Consider the following 16,987-nt stretch of genomic DNA (forward strand, 5'->3'; position numbering starts at 1 on the left):
TTAGGGGCTGATGTGGGAGAAGTTAAATTTTTGCAGCCCCCAGCATTCAAGGAATTCACACTCAATCTGTCTATGTAAACAGGGAACTTGGCATTGTTTAATTGAAGACTAAACTCATCAGCATGCCATGAGAAATGGAATTGGTGTATTTTCAACTGCCCCACATCTCAGACAAAGCTCCAGACATCTGCGCCTCCGCTCTTCACTTCAGCAGCTCAATAATTAGCCTGGTAAGTTAAATTAGCAGGCAGCTTTCCAGGGTGCTCTATGGCCCTCAACGTGAAAATCCAGATTTAAGTGTTTGAATCTGGGTGTGCCAACTCGGACGTGCACCGCATCCTCATCCTCTGCAACATCCCGCAAAAACAAGTGGATGGATTGATTCACTCTGTGCATCACCCACTGTTCTGGTCTTGGTAAAAATGGGTAAAAAGCGGGACAAGTCACATCCTCCCACCTTGGGGCTGCCCCAGAGGGTGGACATCCTGCCTCCATGCCCATCCATGAAGCTCTTCACCTGGACTGCTGCACGGCGAGACACAGGCAGGAATATTCCTCACCTGCTCCTCCCATGGCCCTTTTGTTGTGTCCCTGTGGGACACAGCAGCGCTGAGTGTGGGCAGGGACAGGGTGAATTCCCACAGCCCAGGCACTGCTGTGCTGAGTGGGAGCAGCGGCCGCTCCGTGCCCAAGGATGCCGAGCTCCTGCCCGATGGAAGAGCCTGTGGACAGCACAAGCGCTGCAGGGCTGTGCGTCCCAGCACCACCTGCCAGGCTCCCAGTGAGTCCAGAGGAGCTGGGTCACCACCTCCAGTCATGTTCAGCACGGCTGACCAGGTGGGATCATCGCAGGTTGGACTCCATCATCTTGGAGGGCTTTTCCAACTTCAGTGATTCTGGGACTCTGGTCAGTCTTTCAGTGCAAAAGCCTCACCCTGCCTTCTCCGTGGGCTTGACAAGATTCAAGTTTTCCCATGGCAAAACTTTGGGGAGAGAGGGCTGGGAAAGGGCTGAGGAGAAAGAGGAGCAGGGTGATCTGTCTGCACAGCAGCCATCACCTGAGCTGGGCAAGGAGAGATTGAGGGGGACGTGGTGAAAACGCTGCCAACCAAGTCAAACAGCAGAAGGGTCTGGTCTCTGAGGTCACTCTGTGCCAGGCAGTCAGAACTCCTGCACTTCAGGTGAGACTTTGGGGTAGGAAAGAGAAACTCAGCAGCAGCTCAGAAATGTGATTCCTGCACGTGTCTGGTTCTCTGCTGCAGAGAATTTGGGCTCGAAGGGCACTGACAGAGGGGGGAGGAGGAAAGGGGGCGGAACAAAGGAAAGATGAGGCAGATCAGCTCTGACAAGTCCCTCTGGGGTTTTCCAACCTTCCTTTCTCCAAAGTCACCAAGGGATCAAACACCTTTTAACATCCACATGCTATTTCTGAGGGGCTTTGCAGCACTGCTGCAGTTGCCATGACATCAGATCATGGCAGTGACACAGGAAAAAGTTGTGATCCTGTTCCCAGCCAGCCCTTGCACAAGGGGCCCATGGAAGAGAGCCAGGAAGGCTGGTCCCATCCCTCCAGTCTCACCTGTTGCTTTGGCCATATGGATTAAACCCATCCTAAGAAATCTGCAAGGATCCCTTTGTGCCACAGGCAGAGAGATTTTCTGTCTAAATATCCCTGTGACGCAACACACAGCATCACAAACTGCCTGAACCAGTCACTGCAGGAGCACGGATCCTTCGGGCAAGTTGGGAATTTCCGCTCTGGTTCCTGGAGAAAACAACATCTTTATTTACCTCTCAAAAGCGATGAAGCATCTTCTAAGCATCAGAGCAAGGACACTGTCAGTCCCCCTCCTTCCAGCAGTGTCAAACACAGCAGACACGTCCCAGGGGCAGCTGATGTGGTGATTGCATTCCAACCCCACCAGCTCGGGCTCCTGAAATGCTCCGTGATGCTGACACTCCTGACAGAATTCCCTCGAGAGGTGTAAAATCGTGCCTATAAATACACGATAAATAACCCTGGCAGGGGCAGCACAGAGCTGCCTAAAGAGTATTTTTGGCTTGTGCTGAGAAGTGAACTGAGGACTTTTTCTGCTCCTGCAATGTTGATAAGTGTGGGAATAAGGGATAAGCAGCAGATAAAAATAATTACACCTGATAGTCTCCTGGTTCCCCTGCTCCTGACTAACATTTGAATAAGAATTTCTTAAAAGGTGCTGGGAGTTGGAATCAGCACAGATTTGGTTCAGGTGTGGTTTAGACAAGATGGAAAACTCCTGAGTCCCTCTGAATTGCATCATGCAGCTCTGGAATGGTGGGAAGTTCACCCCAGCAGGATGATTGATTGTTCTCTTCTCTCACAGCATCACAAAACTTTGATGAATGAGCTGCACATGGTGCTGCTTGGGAAACAAAGGAAGGGAATGTCCACAACAACAGCAGAGAGTAATGACTGAGCAGATTTCAGGAGAGGAGGATTGCTCTTCGGCAAAATGGGTAGGAAAAGGCATTGGGAAATAGTGTTAAATTATAGAAATCACAGTCGTGATCTGTGCTTGTGATTCCTCAGCCGCTGGGAGATGGCACCTCTCCTCCTGGAGACCACCATGAAAATCTCACACTGCTTTGGGTGGGGAAAGGACCTCAAAGCCCATCCAGTGCCACCCCTGCCATGGCAGGGACACCTCCCACAGGCCCAGGCTGCTCCAAGCCCCAATGTCCAGCCTGGCCTTGGACACTGCCAGGGATCCAGGGGCAGCCCCAGCTGCTCTGGGCACCCTGTGCCAGGGCCTGCCCACCCTCCCAGGGAACAATTCCTGCCCAATCTCCCATCCAGCCCTGCCCTCTGGCACTGGGAAGCCATTCCCTGGCTCCTGGCCCTCCTGCCCTTGTCCCCAGTCCCTCTCCAACATCTTCTGAACCTCCCAGGGGTCTGAGTTCAGACTTTGTCCTGGATCAGGTGCTCTCACAGGAGACGGTGCATCCCCGGGCCTAGGGATGGGCACAGCAGGTACCAGTTCCCTGAGGGCAGCAGCACCTTGATTAGGGAATTCTGTGCTCTGGATATGGCTGGCTTCACCTTAGCCCACATTACTGCAGAGCTGGGAGAACAGATTTGGGCAACGCTCTCAGGCGTGTGGTGGGATTTTGGGGTCGTTCTGTGCAGGGCCAGCAGTTGGACTCGATGATTCTTGTGGGTCCATCCCGCTCAGGATATTCTGTGATTCCAGGATTCTCTTTGCAGCCCCCCCCATTCCCACGGCCCTCCCGGCTGCAACGATCACACATCAGAGAGCACTGCGGAGTTAGGGAATCTCCGTCTGCCCAGCCCCGGAGTTAGGGAATCTCCGTCTGCCCAGCCCCGGAGCTAGGGAATCTCCGTCTGCCCAGCCCTGGAGTTAGGGAATCTCCATCTGCCCAGCCCCGGGAGACCGGGAATCACCCACGGGGATGGCCCCGCGCCCCGGGACAGCCCCCGGCCCCCCTCCCCAGCACAGACACAGGGACACATCGCAGGTGAGCCGCTGGAGGGTTTATTTGTGGTCAGGGGCTCCCAGCGGGCCGCTCCCCGTGCCCAGGGGCTGGCAGTGCGCCGGGGCTCCTGCTCTTCCCGGGCTGTTCAGTGGTACTTGCGGGCCAGAGCGTGAGCCACGACACTGACGAGCTTCTGCCAGGCGAACTGGCACGCAGGGGTGAAATCCTTGCCGAAGTGGGAAGCCAGGACGATGATGAGGATGTCTCCAAGGAGCTGGAGGAGATAGGAGCACAGGCAGGGTCAGGGTCAGTGCTGCTGGGAGCTGCTGGTCAGTCAGAGCTGATCAGGGAGCTCGGGACATCCCGGCCGGACCCGCTGCCACCAAGGCTCTGCTGTCACTGGAGGCCCCTCCACCACCCTCCTGTGTCCTGCCGTGCCTTTGGCTCCAAACAGCTTCTCCTTTACCTTTCCCCACTTTTGCTGCTGCAGATTTTCCCCCTCCCCAGTCCCTCTCCTTCCTGTCCACGCCCCAGACACCACCTGCAGCCCACAGGTTTCCTTCCCCGGCTTCTCCCTGAGGTGGAATTGCCCTCCTGAAAGGACCTCACACACTGCACACTCCTCCTCCTTTTCCTCCTCAGCCCCTGGTCCATGAGTGGGCATGGCTCACTCCCTGTTCCCTGAGGCAACAGAATCCTCAGTCTTTCCACAGAAAGCTCTGGGTTTTGGGAAAACAATATTTGTAAAATAAAATGAAATAAAATAAAATGAAATAAAATAAAATGAAATAAAATAAAATGAAATAAAATAAAATGAAATAAAATAAAATGAAATAAAATAAAATGAAATAAAATAAAATAAATAAATAAATAATAAAATAAAATAAAATAAATAATAAAATGAAATAAAATAAAATGAAATAAAATAAAATGAAATAAAATAAAATAAAATAAAATAAAATGAAATAAAATAAAATAAAATAAAATAAAATGAAATAAATAAAATATAAAATAAAATGAAATAAAATAAAATGAAATAAAATAAAAAATAAAATAAAATAAAATAAAATAAAATGAAATAAAATAAAATGAAATAAAATAAAATGAAATAAAATAAAATGAAATAAAATAAAATGAAATAAAATAAAATGAAATAAAATAAAATGAAATAAAATAAAATGAAATAAAATAAAATGAAATAAAATAAAAGAAATAAAATAAAATGAAATAAAATAAAATGAAATAAAATAAAATAAAATAAAATAAAATGAAATAAAATAAAATGAAATAAAATAAAATGAAATAAAATAAAATGAAATAAAATAAAATAAAATAAAATAAATGAAATAAAATAAAATGAAATAAAATAAAATAAAATAAAATAAAAATAAAATAAAATGAAATAAAATAAAATGAAAAATAAAATGAAATAAACAAAATGAAATAAAATAAAATGAAATAAAATAAAATGAAATAAAATAAAATGAAATAAAATAAAATGAAATAAAATAAAATGAAATAAAATAAAATGAAATAAAATAAAATGAAATAAAATAAAATGAAATAAAATAAAATGAAATAAAATAAAATGAAATAAAATAAAATGAAATAAAATAAATGAAATAAAGAAATAAAATGAAATAAAATAAAATGAAATAAAATAAAATGAAATAAAATAAAATGAAATAAAATAAAATGAAATAAAATAAAATGAAATAAAATAAAATGAAATAAAATAAAATGAAATAAAATAAAATGAAATAAAATAAAATGAAATAAAATAAAATGAAATAAAATAAAATGAAATAAAATAAAATGAAATAAAATAAAATGAAACCAGAAAGAACCTTCAACTATTTCCCCATTTTTACAATGCTAAAACATTTGGATTTGGCCTGAGACCCACCCTGAAAAACACTGTTTTTTTTTCTTTTTGTCTTGAGACATAAATGAAGACAATGATCCATTTTTAAATAAAAGTGCTGGAGAAGGGGGGAGTGTCCCACGCCCGGTGCCGGGGAAGGCAGGACCCTGCTCCTTGGTTCTATCTTGCTGTGGGAGCTTGGAGTTCCTGAAATGCTCTGCTGAGCTTCCCTCTGCTCTGACTCCTCCAGCCCAGGCTGCACCTTCCCCTGGGGTCGTTCCACAGCCAGATCTCCTCCAGGTAACCAACTCTCCATACCTTCCCTCCCTGGTGCTGTGCTGGCACCAAAAATGGGACTTTTTAGGGAGAAAGTCACAGACACTGTTGCAAAAACCTGGTACAAACCATCACCCCTCTTGGGTATTGCACAGGGATTCTTCCCCCACCAGCCCAAGAAAATGTCCCTGGACAGAGCAGCAGCAAAGTCTGGCTCTCCCCACACAGCCCAGGGAAGGGCTGGGACTGCACACACAGCTCACCCTGAAGTTCTCGGGGTCCACGTGCAGCTTGTCGCAGTGCAGCTCAGACAGCTTGGAGTAGGTGCCCTTGATGTTGTCCAGGTTCTTGATGGCTTCCCCGAAGGAGGTGAGCACCTTCTTGCCGTGGGCACGCACCTTGGGGTTGCCGATGATGGCCGTGGGGCTGGACAGGTTCCCGAAGTTAGAGAAGAACCTCTGGGTCCAGGGGTAGACGATCAGCAGCCTGGGGAGAGACACAACAGAAGCACAGCCGCGTGAAGGCTCCCGTGACTGCAGAGTTTCCCTCTCCAGGTGCAGCCGGGCAGGTTCCCGGCAGCTGGGCCTACCTGGCCAGGGCCTCGGCGCCGCATTCCTCCACGCTGACCTTGCCCCAGACGCTGGCGATGAGCTGCTTCTCCTCGGCTGACCAGTGCACCATGGTGGCGGCGGCTGGGCTGGGCTGCAGGAGGACACAGACCCCGTAGCTGAGCCCAGGCCCCGCCAGGGCTTTTATCCCCTGCCCGCAGCCCCTCCCCGGGCCCTGCAGCAGGGCCATTGGCTGGCACGGGCGGGGGTCCCCAGCGGGGAGCAGGGGGGCATGGCCAGGGCGTGGCACCCGAGAAGGGGCCTCTGGTTATCCTGAGCTCCAGAGCTTTATCCCTTCCCGTCTGTGAGGGCAGTTCTTTCACCTTCCAGCACGGGCCCCCTGCGGGTAAAGGGCTGCAGGAGCCCCAGCAATGGTCCATCACCACTGACCATGGGCAGGGGCTCAGGGCTGTGACCTGTGGGCCAGTGAGCCTTGTGCCTCAGCTCTTTGAATGCTGGGCTCTGCCTGACACCAGTGAAGTGATGAATGTTCAGGCTGACATACAGCCTGTGGCAGAGCCACACAGAGGGGTTTGCCCCCAGCAAACCCTGCAGCCCCTGCCCTGCCCAGCGGCTTGGGTGTCCTTGCACCATGGGAGCTGTGCTGGAGCTGCTCAGAGGATGCTCAGGCTCTGCAGCCAACATCTGCATTAACCCCATTGTTGTCCTCCTGTAACAGAACTTGACCTCTTTGATTTATTTGTGCCTTGCGGAGCAGGAGGAATCATAGTTGGACTTTGGAGTCCAACTTCTGAGCTGGACTTCAACTATTGTGGCTGGTTGGTCCTTTCCTATTCAAGATATTCTAAGACAGAATCTCAGAATGGTTTGCTCTGGAAGGACCCTAAAGCTCATCCATGCCGTGTGAGGCCCACCCAGGTGTTGTCCCCTCAGACATGACAGGACCAGCCCGATGCAGTGCTGTGGGTGGGGAGCGGGGGCCAAACAGGATCAGCCCGTTCCTGCTTTCAGCCACGTCCATAAAGAGCAGTGAAACGGGCTTGGAACACAACATTTGTTGCTGCAGGTTCTGCTGTGGGCTCTAAAAACAACAAAAGCTCAGCTCAGGGATGTCCAGATTGTGGGGGAGCCCAGGGCCTGCCCCTTCTGAGTCTGCCAGGTTCCACATTCCCCTGCCACATTCAGCCAGGCCAGGCTCTCCTGGAGGGATGTTTGGATTCCCCTGACACACCCTGGAGCATTGCCGGGGTGAAGCACTCTGACCAGGAGCAGTGCCCTGGGGAGATTTGCTCTTTTGTTTTCTGCATAAACCCCAAGAAATGCCGTTCTTGCTAAAATCAGCACAGGGGTTTTGATCCTGATCCCAAGGTGCCAGGGCCAGTGCACTGTTTTCCTGTTGTTTTCCAGAGGATTTGGACTGGGCTAAGGAAGAGCTGCTGGGTCCTGTCGGGCTGGGGACAGGTGAGGGGGTGACCAGGCTGCAGCAGAGCCACAGGGCTAACCCAGCTCCTCTCAGACTTCGGCACTTCTTCCAGGGGCCATCTCCTGCTAAGTGTCTTCTGCGCTGAAAATATGGCAGGAAAAGCAATCAAAAGAAAGAAAGTAGCAAGGGAGGTCTCTAGCCTAACAATATCTTTTTCCCACTCCAGCTGTAGATTTTTTTTTTAGTGGAATAGGAATGAATAATCTTCATTAGATTCGCTTACATTTGCCTTTTCTCCAGTAAATCCAGTCCCCACAGCTGGGGGCTGGACCACAATGACGAATCAAGCTGAGCTCAGCCTGGCACAGGCAGGAAGGGGGAATATGCAGGGAAAAGGCCGCCAGGCTACCACCAGTGCCCACCCTCCTGCACCCCCTTATCAGCCCCACTGGGACCTGGGTGCTGCCAGTGCTGCACTGGGCACCACCCAAGGGGTGCTGGCACCCACAGGGATGTTCTGACATCATGGAATGGGAGCAGGAAAAGCAGCATGGGGAGAGGACATCCCACAGGATGTGTGTGCTGGGGGCACCCGGAGCAGGGTGTCATCCCCAGCTGGGAATGGAGATGGGAATGAAGCCACAAGGCAGCACCAGCGAGGGCTATTCCCACTGTGCTCTGTCTCACCAGGTGCAGGGAATGCCAGAAGCCTGGAGGTCTGCTCGGGTTGTAGGATCATGGAAGGATAGAATGGGTTGGGATGGAGGGACCTCAAAGCCCACCCAGTGCCACACCCTGCCATGACAGGGACACCTCCCACTGTCCCAGGCTGCTCCAAGCCCCAATGTCCAGCCTGGCCTGGGACACTGCCAGGGATCCAGGGGCAGCCCCAGCTGCTCTGGGCACCCTGTGCCAGGGCCTGCCCACCCTCCCAGGGAACAATTCCTGCCCAATGTCCCATCCAGCCCTGCCCTCTGGCACTGGGAAGCCATTCCCTGGCTCCTGGCCCTCCTGCCCTTGTCCCCAGTCCCTCTCTAACTGTGTTGTCCTTCCTATCCCCAGACACCTCGCTTGCAGGAGGAGACCTACTTATTCAAGCAGTTCACTCATTTCTGCCTGAAGATCAATCATGTTCATAGGAAACTATTAATATCTGTCACAAAGCCTATGAAAAGTCACGTAGAATTTGGGGTTTGGTGACTCTGTGACTGCCCAGTCTCCCTGCAGGGAGAAAAACCCTTTGGGACTTGCTGCGAGTCATCTTCTCTCCTTCTCAGTGTGTGCCTTGATGCCGGGAAGAGAATGCCTCTTTCTTTGGGTGACGTGACTGAGAAATGGCATTTATGGATCACAGGGGGCTTCTAACACCTTCCTGTGGGTCAGGGGCAGAGAGTGGAGTGCCCAGAGATGTGGGTGAGGCAGAGACAGAACACAGTGCAAACTGGGTGTCAGAAATCCTGGGACAAATAGCTTTGCCCAGGTCATTTCCCTTAGAAATGACCACATCCTTTCGGCCAAGCATTGCTTTTGCTGCATCATGCTCTGTTCAGATGTGCTTCCCATGCCAAGAACAAACCCTACCCGAAGGAGTCCTGCTCTGCAGACACCTAAACCCACCCAAAACGCGCATCCAGGAAATTAAGTCGCTGCTCTTGGCAGGATCGGGCCCCCTCCAAATTGCAGAGTGGGTGGCTCAGGGTGGGAGGGATGTGAATAAACAAAGTCTGGACAGGCCTCGATAGCAAAATGTTTATCTAAAACCTGCCCCCACCCAGCTGGCTGCTGGGCCTGCGTGACTCAGCTGATTTCGGGTAGGTTTTATGCCAGGGATGAGCCAGGGTAGATTAAAGTCTTCAATTTGTTTATCCTCCCCCCAGAAAAATATGAATCCTCTCAATTTTCCTTGTCTAGGAGAGACATGCAGGTTTTACAGTAAAATACTGAGTAGCTCCGCCGTGCAAAGTCCCCGGTGTGTGACCCCGGGGGTGGCAGGACTTTATCAACCCGATATCCCAAAAGCACAATTTCCAGAGGCAAATCCCACACAAACCACCAAAACCACCCAGAACAAAGGCAGGGGGTATTTTCTGGAACCCTGCTCGAGCTGACAGCCCAGCCCAGCTGCCCCCCCAAGCCCTCCAGGCCCTCAGGAACACACAGACGCAGTGGAGACTTCACAGGATGAGCTTTATTTGGCTGTTAGAAGCTGTTGGCTCCAGCACAGCAGCGGGTGCAGGACACCGAGGGCGCTGCCGGGGCGTTCCTGCGGCTCTTTAGTGGTACTTGCGGGCCAGAGCGTGGGCAACCACACGCACCAGCTTCTGCCAGGCAGCCTGGCAGTCGGGAGAGAAATCCTTGCCGAAGTGGGCGGCCAGGACGATGATCAGGATGTCACCCAGGAGCTGTGGGGACAAGAGCACCCTCAGGTTAGCAATGCCCGGTACATCCCCACACAAGCACTCACATTACACCCAGGGAAGCCCCCAGGAAATCTGCAGTCTTAAAAACCTCTTAAAAACAAGTGCTTTTTAAGAGTCACCTTAAATTTGGTCTCTGCTCTTTTTCTAAAGGTTCAGGTTCTGCTACCATATGGAAAGAGCAACCAAAAATTCCCCACAGTTTTTTTGGATTACATTTTTCTTTGTCCCTTCTGGCTTTGTTTTGGGGTTTCTCCCAGGCAGAAGACCCAGACGAGCTCCCAGTGCAGCAGGAGCCAGCACTTGGCCCCGCACAGCACCCTGGCACAAACAACGAGCTCATGCTGATGTAGGGGGATCTCTGCCAGCCCCAGCCCGGGGACAAATATTGGGGTTAATTCCCCACTGAGACACTCTCAGCCAAAGTTTTCTTTCTGTAGATCCTCTTGGTTTTGGCATCCAGCTGCCATCTCCTGCTCCTCACTCATCTCTCTGTTCTCCTCTGTGCCAAGCTTTGCTCTGTTCCTTCTCTTCCCCCTCAGCTCAAACCTCTTCCTGCTTTTGCTTTGTTCTCCCCCTCCAATCCCGCACTGAAACCACGTCCTTCCCTTCCTGTCCCCCATCTGCCCTCGCTCAGCCCCTCCACACAGCCCCTGTCACCTCTCAGGCTGTGCGGTGCCTTCTCACCAGGCTGCACTGGGTCCCTTCCCTCTCTGTCCCTCTGCATCTCCCCCTCATGCCAACCACCACCCCCTCTTCCTCCCACACTGCCCTGTCTGGGGTGAATCCCTCTCCTGGTGGGGATCAGGGTTAGGGGAGACACTGCAGTGGGGAGGGCACGTCAGGGGCACAACTCACCCTGAAGTTCTCGGGGTCCACGTGCAGTTTGTCGCAGTGCAGCTCGGACAGCTGGGAAAAGGTGTTCTTGATGTTGTCCAGGTTCTTGACAGCTTCCCCGAAGGAGGTGAGCACCTTCTTGCCATGGGCCTGCACCTTGGGGTTGCCAATGATGGCAGTGGGGCTGGACAGGTTCCCGAAGGAGGCGAAGAACCTCTGGGTCCAGGGGTAGACGATCAGCAGCCTGGGGAGAGACACAAACAGACACAGTCACATTGATGTTCCCATGACTGGAGTGGTTCCTCTCTCCAGGTGCAGCCGGGCAGGTTCCCAGGAGCTGGACCTACCTGGCCAGGGCCTCGCCACCGCACTCGGCGACGTTGACCTTGCCCCAGAGGCCGGTGATGAGCTGCTTCTCCTCGGCTGTCCACTGCACCATGGTGTTGGCAGGAGGGTTGCGTGTGGCAGGTACGGAGGAAGGCTGGGCTCTTGCTCCCGAAGGATCGCACTCTGGTGAGCTGCTCTCCCCGTCCCCGCTTTTATACACTGTGCTGGGCCCCTCCTCTCCCCTGTGCACCCCTCCATTGGCTGGGCCCCCGGGGGGGCCCCGCAGCCCTGGCACCCCAGGGGAGGGGACCCAACATCAGGGTGGGGCTCCAGGGCAAGATGCCCAGATCCAGCACCGGGCTTGGCTGGCCACCCGCCCTCCCCTGTCTCTGATTTCCAGCCCTGCTGGATGGTGGCATTATCTCCACGCAAAGTCCCAGCACGGCTCCCTGCAAGTTCTGCAGCAGCTCCCCCGGGAAGGTGACAGGCCTGGTGCCCCTTGGATGATGCCAGCCCCTGAGGCAGGAGACAGACCTGGGCCTCTTGGGTTCTCCCTCTGAATGCACCAGTTTCTCCTTCTCCTCTTCTTGCAGGACCTGTCAGGCTTTGGGTTCTCCCTTTTTCTTTCCCAACAGCTCTTTAAGAGTTTGATAACTTCAGGATGACACTGCTAAAACCACGGCAAGGCCTTGCAGCCAAGAGGGAGCTCCTTCCTCAAAGAACCTCTGGGCAAAGCTCAGGCAAGGCTGGAAGGGAGATGTTATAGCCCTGGGCAAACCAACTGCCTGCAGGGTGTTGGCTCACAGGGCATGAGGAGAGGTACAAAGACTGGGCATACTGGAATCACAGGATCCCAGGATCCCAGGATCCCTGAGGCTGGAAAAGCCCTCCCAGCCCAGCCAGGCCCAGCTGTGCCCGATGCCCACCTTGTCCCCAGCCCAGAGCACTGAGTGCCACCTCCAGCCCTTCCTGGGACACCTCCAGGGATGGGCACTCCACACCTCCCTGGGCAGCCCCTGCCAAGGCCTGACCTCCCTTTTCAGGAGGAAAAAACATCTGCACAGCTGTGCAGCCTGAGACAGTGCCCGACACAGGGGTTCAGCAGCCGGATGGTGAGTGGTGCTCCTGAGAGGTGGGAGAGGCAGCTGGGTCACCTGGGGCTGCTCTTCTGCTCCTGTGCCCAGCTGAAGGTGGTGAGGTGGGATGCAGGGGACAGGGATGGAGCTCATGGGGCTCAGGAATGCCCTGGTGGGGCCTGGGTGACCTTGGAGCAAAGCATTTGTGTTTGTTCCTGCTCACTGCAGAAGGGGGCTTGGCCAAAGGACCCTGGGCCAGGCCTGGTGGTGATGCAGTTCCCCAGTCCTCTGCAATCAACACTGGGGTGTTTCATGGAATCACAGAATCCCAGACTGGCTTGGCCTGGAAGGGACCTTAAATCTCATCCAGTCCCATCCCCTGCCATGGGCAGGGACACCTTCCACTAGCCCAGGTTTTTTCCAAGTCCCATCCAACCCAGTCTTGATGGTTGTGTCTGTTACATTCTGCCTTTGCTAACCTAAGAATTACAAGAACTTTAAAAAAAACCCCAAACCGACAAAACCCCACATGCAGGAAGTTACAAGCGATGGCCCCAGTCTCCCTGACACTTCTCCCACTGCACATTTTCGTACAGTTCTACTCCACTCACTCTGTGAAAGTCTTAAAAAATTAAACAAACAGTGTTACCTGATGTCTCCAAAAAAGTGCCAGAGTGTTTCTGTTTGGTTTTTGTGGTGTTTATTTGGGTTTTGTCCTGAACACTCGCCTGGGCTCTCCATCTTAGACAAGTTTCACTTGCATGAATGAGATCATGGCTCATGTTATCCCATGTTTGTGAGCATTTGCTTCCCCAGGCCCCCGTGTCCCCCCCCTCCCCATTCCCACAAAGAACCAGACATCTCCTCGTGGCTGGAGCAGTTGGTGTTTATTTGGTGAGTAGAGCCCAGCAGAACCCGAGGAGGATTCCCCAGGAGCGTCTCCAGGCAGGAAGGATCCCAGGAGGCTCAGTTGTACTTGTGGGCCAGCGCGTGGGGCACCACACAGACCATCTTCTGCCAGGCAGCCTGGCAGGAGGGGGAGAGTTCCTTGCCGTGGTTGGCAGCCAGGACAATGATGAGGATGTCACCCAGGAGCTGGCAGTGGAGGGAGAAGAAGCCGTCAGCCGGCGCTGCCCCCACCTCCCTCCCCACCATCCCACTCTGGTCACTGGGGAGTTCACAGCAAGCAAGGAGCAGATTTATCCCAGCCCCGTGCAGGGCACCAGGCTCCTGGCACAGCTGGCATGCACCAGGATCCCTGGGTGTGCTGGATCCTCCCTCCAGCACCTTCCTTTGCCTGCTGTGCAGTGTCCTCCCTTGGCTTCTACTGAGTTTACCCCTTCCCTTCTCCATCCCTACCCACCCTGGCTGTCCCTGGGCTCAGAACCCTCCTGCCAAAGCGGCTGTGCTTGTTTTCCCTTCTGGTTTACCCACTCCATCACAGCCAAGCTCAGCTCTTCCCTCTAAACCCCGTCTCAGTTCCTTCCCTTCTGGCTGCACCAGGATGTTTCTTCTGACCAGGACACATTTGTCTCTGCATTTCTCCGCATTCGCCTCGCCTGCCTGGCTCCCTCCTCTCACAGATCCCAGCCCCATAACTCCTCTCTGTTCCCCCCAAATATGACTCTCCTTTCCCCTCCACTGCCCCTACCCTCAGCAGGCTCTCAGGCAGCCCCAGGGTTTCTCTCAAGGTTCTCACTGACTGTCAGACCCTTCCGAGGCCCCAAAACACCTCCAGAGCCTGAGAGCCTCTGCCCATGGCTCACCCTGAAGTTCTCGGGGTCCACGTGCAGTTTGTCACAGTGGAGTTTGCTCAGCTGAGCAAACATTTCTTGATGTTGTCCATGTTCTTGACAGCTTCCCCGAAGGAGGTGAGCACCTTCTTGCCATGGGCATGGACCATGGGGTTGCCAATGATGGCAGTGGGGCTGGACAGGTTCCCGAAGGAGGCGAAGAACCTCTGGGTCCAGGGGTAGACGATCAGCAGCCTGGGGAGAGACACAAACAGACACAGTCACATTGATGTTCCCATGACTGGAGTGGTTCCTCTCTCCAGGTGCAGCCGGGCAGGTTCCCAGGAGCTGGACCTACCTGGCCAGGGCCTCGGCACCGCACTCGGCGACGTTGACCTTGCCCCAGAGGCCGGTGATGAGCTGCTTCTCCTCGGCTGTCCACTGCACCATGGTGTCAGCACAGGGGCTGCCCAGGACTTCCCTAAACAATGCTGAGGATGTGGCTCCAGAGGCTGCCCCAGGGATTTTTATACATGCCTTGGCCTAATCTCAGTTCATTGAGCCCCTGCTTGGGGCTGGGGAGGGAGCAGGGCTGCACAGGGAAAGACAGTGGTTTTGGATGCTGTCCAAGGGGGAAAGAGGCCCTCTCTCCCTCTGTCTTTGAGTGGACAACCATCACCTCACCCCCATGTGCAGCCCCGAGCACAGGTGGAGCTGCCAGCACGGCTCCAGCCCAGCTCTGGGACTGCAGGGTGGCACAGGCCATGTGTCCCTCCTGGGGAACATCATCCCGTCCTGCCAAGTGAATCCTCCAAAGTGCTTTGCACATGGAATCATGGAATCCCAGACTGGTCTGGGTTGGGAGGGATCTTAAAGCCCATCCATGGGCAGGGACACTTTCCACTGTCCCAGGCTGCTCCAACCTGGCCTTGGACACTTCCAGGGCAGCCAGAGCTTCCCTGGGCATCCAGAGAGCCTCTCCAGCAGCTGCATCGGTGCCACGGGGCACTTACCAGCTGACATAAGCTAAAAACATAAGTTTAAAGTCCCTGAGAAAGAATTCCGAGGGCTTCTAAATTTGAAGATTAGCGAGCCATGGAAAAATTTTTAGGGAGTCTGCAGTGCTGGGCTGGCAGCCCAGAGGCTGTGTGCAGCAGCGGGCACTGGGCCATGACACTGTCAGTGACACAAGCTCCCAGTGAGGCAGATACAGCCCCCAAGTGCCTGCGAGGGGCAGGGTGAGCCTGGCCAGGACAGCACCAGCTCTGAGCAGTCCTGGACCCTGTGAGACCTGGCAAAAACCAAAGGCAGCACAGCCCAGAGAGTCCCAGCCTTGGGCTCACCCTGGCACTCTCCAGAGGGTCCCTCCACCTCACCCATTTTTACAAGAAAGAGTTAATTTTAGGTGGGTTTTAAATGCCCTGCTTTCTGCCTTGGGGGCAGCGGCCTGGCTGGGAGGTTTTGGGAGCTCCTGGCACAGGAACTGCCTGCTGAGGGAGCTCTCTGGGGACACAGGCTGGGAGGCGAAATGTTCCTCACAATGTGCTGAGCAGGGGCAATTTCTGTAGCTCTTTTTGAGTCTGCAGAGTCAAAGGGAAACTCCTTTCCCCCAGTGCAACCCCAGCAACACCTGACAGCTTATTGCCAGCTGGTCCCCAGGCAGAAAACTGGGCCCTGCTGTCAGCCTGTGATGGATTTCACTGTGCTCAGGACCCTTCCCTCAAGTATCCTTCCAGTTGGCTGTTCCCTTTGCTGTGAGAGGAAGATCTCCGAACTCAGGGAATCATAGGATCATGGAATGGTTTGGGCTGGAAGGGATCTTCAAGATCATCTCGTTCCACTGCGCCCCCCCCCCCCCAATAGGTGGGGGACCTTCTACTAGACCAGGTTGCTCAAGTCTTGGCCACATACTTGCCCCCTTCCATGGACAAGACCCTTCCCTTTTGGAGACAAACATCCCAACAAGGGCCAAAGGCAGCTCCAGTGAGGGCCTTTCTGCCCCAAGCAGAACTTATTGGTCCCTGATTGCAGCAGTGTCCCCACCAAGCTTTACACAGCCCTTATCAGCAGCAGTGGCATCTGTGCCCAGGCTCTGCTCTGGAGCCAGGCCAGCCTCCACTCTCCTCCAGAATATGGAGGGCCTTGTGTCCTGAGCCAGCAGGTCTTGAGGGTGCCTTTGTTCCTATTTTAAAATCCCAGAAGGTTTGGGTTGGAAGGGGCCTTAGAGCCCACCCAGTGCCACTCCTGCCATGGCAGGGACGCCTTCCACTGTCCCAGGCTGCTCCAAGCCCCAATGTCCAGCCTGGCCTTGGGCACTGCCAGGGATCCAGGGGCATCCTGCCTCCAGGGCTCTCCTCTACTCTCCTGACCTGGTTTTGGGTCAGGTGGGCTGGTGGTAGTTGTAACTTTGCTCTGTCACACCAGAGAGGGATGACTGTCACTGGGACAGTGGGACACACTGGCTCTGCAGCACAAGCACCACACCCATGTCACTATCCCTAATCCAGGAAAACAGGACCATCCCGGTGCTGGCCAGAGAGCAGGACATGCTCCACACCACTGCTGGAACGTGTCCAGAGGAGAGCAGCAACAGAATGATCAAGATATGGACACTGAGATGAAAAGTCCCAGCCACTGTGTCTGCACATCCCGTCCCTCTGCCCCGGGTGCTGGTTTGGGACCCAGCTCTGGACACCCCAGCAGGCCTGGGGGTGCTGCTGGTGCACCCACCATCAGCTGCTTTGTGTGTGCTGAAAAATTCCAAGGCTTTGGACTGGAACAAGGTGTTGAGGATGGCTCACCTCCTGCAATCCTGCTGAAATGCCCATTTGCTGGGTGAAAGGAGAAGCTGTGCTGCAGGGAAGCTGGATCCAGATTTTGGGCTTTTTTCCTAATTTTTTTCCCCCAGCCCTTCGGTGCTGCTGGCAGGGCTGGACCTTTGCCCACCCGGCTGTGCAGGACAGAGGGGTTAAGTGCAAATCCCTGCTTTAT

The 16,987-nt window shown here is 53.1% G+C and overlaps 3 protein-coding genes across 3 annotated transcripts; all 3 read right to left on the reverse strand.

Moving 5' to 3' along the window:
* Window positions 1-3,512: 3,512 nt before the first annotated feature.
* LOC120410236 (hemoglobin subunit epsilon) lies at window positions 3,513-7,709 on the reverse strand. Its single transcript, XM_039554379.1, has 3 exons — window positions 6,204-7,709; window positions 5,878-6,100; window positions 3,513-3,748 (listed from the first exon to the last, which is right to left on the reverse strand). The coding sequence occupies exons 1-3, from the start codon at window positions 6,410-6,412 to the stop codon at window positions 3,620-3,622; spliced, it is 561 nt and encodes a 186-aa protein (XP_039410313.1). The 5' UTR covers window positions 6,413-7,709; the 3' UTR covers window positions 3,513-3,619.
* A 2,065-nt stretch (window positions 7,710-9,774) lies between these two features.
* Window positions 9,775-11,383, reverse strand: LOC104698073 (hemoglobin subunit beta). Its single transcript, XM_010413235.4, has 3 exons — window positions 11,208-11,383; window positions 10,882-11,104; window positions 9,775-10,008 (listed from the first exon to the last, which is right to left on the reverse strand). The coding sequence occupies exons 1-3, from the start codon at window positions 11,297-11,299 to the stop codon at window positions 9,880-9,882; spliced, it is 444 nt and encodes a 147-aa protein (XP_010411537.2). The 5' UTR covers window positions 11,300-11,383; the 3' UTR covers window positions 9,775-9,879.
* A 1,846-nt stretch (window positions 11,384-13,229) lies between these two features.
* LOC120410375 (hemoglobin subunit beta-like) lies at window positions 13,230-14,446 on the reverse strand. The gene is made up of 3 exons (XM_039555824.1): window positions 14,355-14,446; window positions 14,143-14,251; window positions 13,230-13,358 (listed from the first exon to the last, which is right to left on the reverse strand). Exons 1-3 carry the CDS (start codon window positions 14,444-14,446, stop codon window positions 13,230-13,232), a joined length of 330 nt encoding a protein of 109 aa, XP_039411758.1.
* Window positions 14,447-16,987: the final 2,541 nt, after the last annotated feature.

This window comes from Corvus cornix, chromosome 1, assembly GCF_000738735.6.
Source record: "Corvus cornix cornix isolate S_Up_H32 chromosome 1, ASM73873v5, whole genome shotgun sequence".
NCBI classification, from domain to species: domain Eukaryota; kingdom Metazoa; phylum Chordata; class Aves; order Passeriformes; family Corvidae; genus Corvus; species Corvus cornix.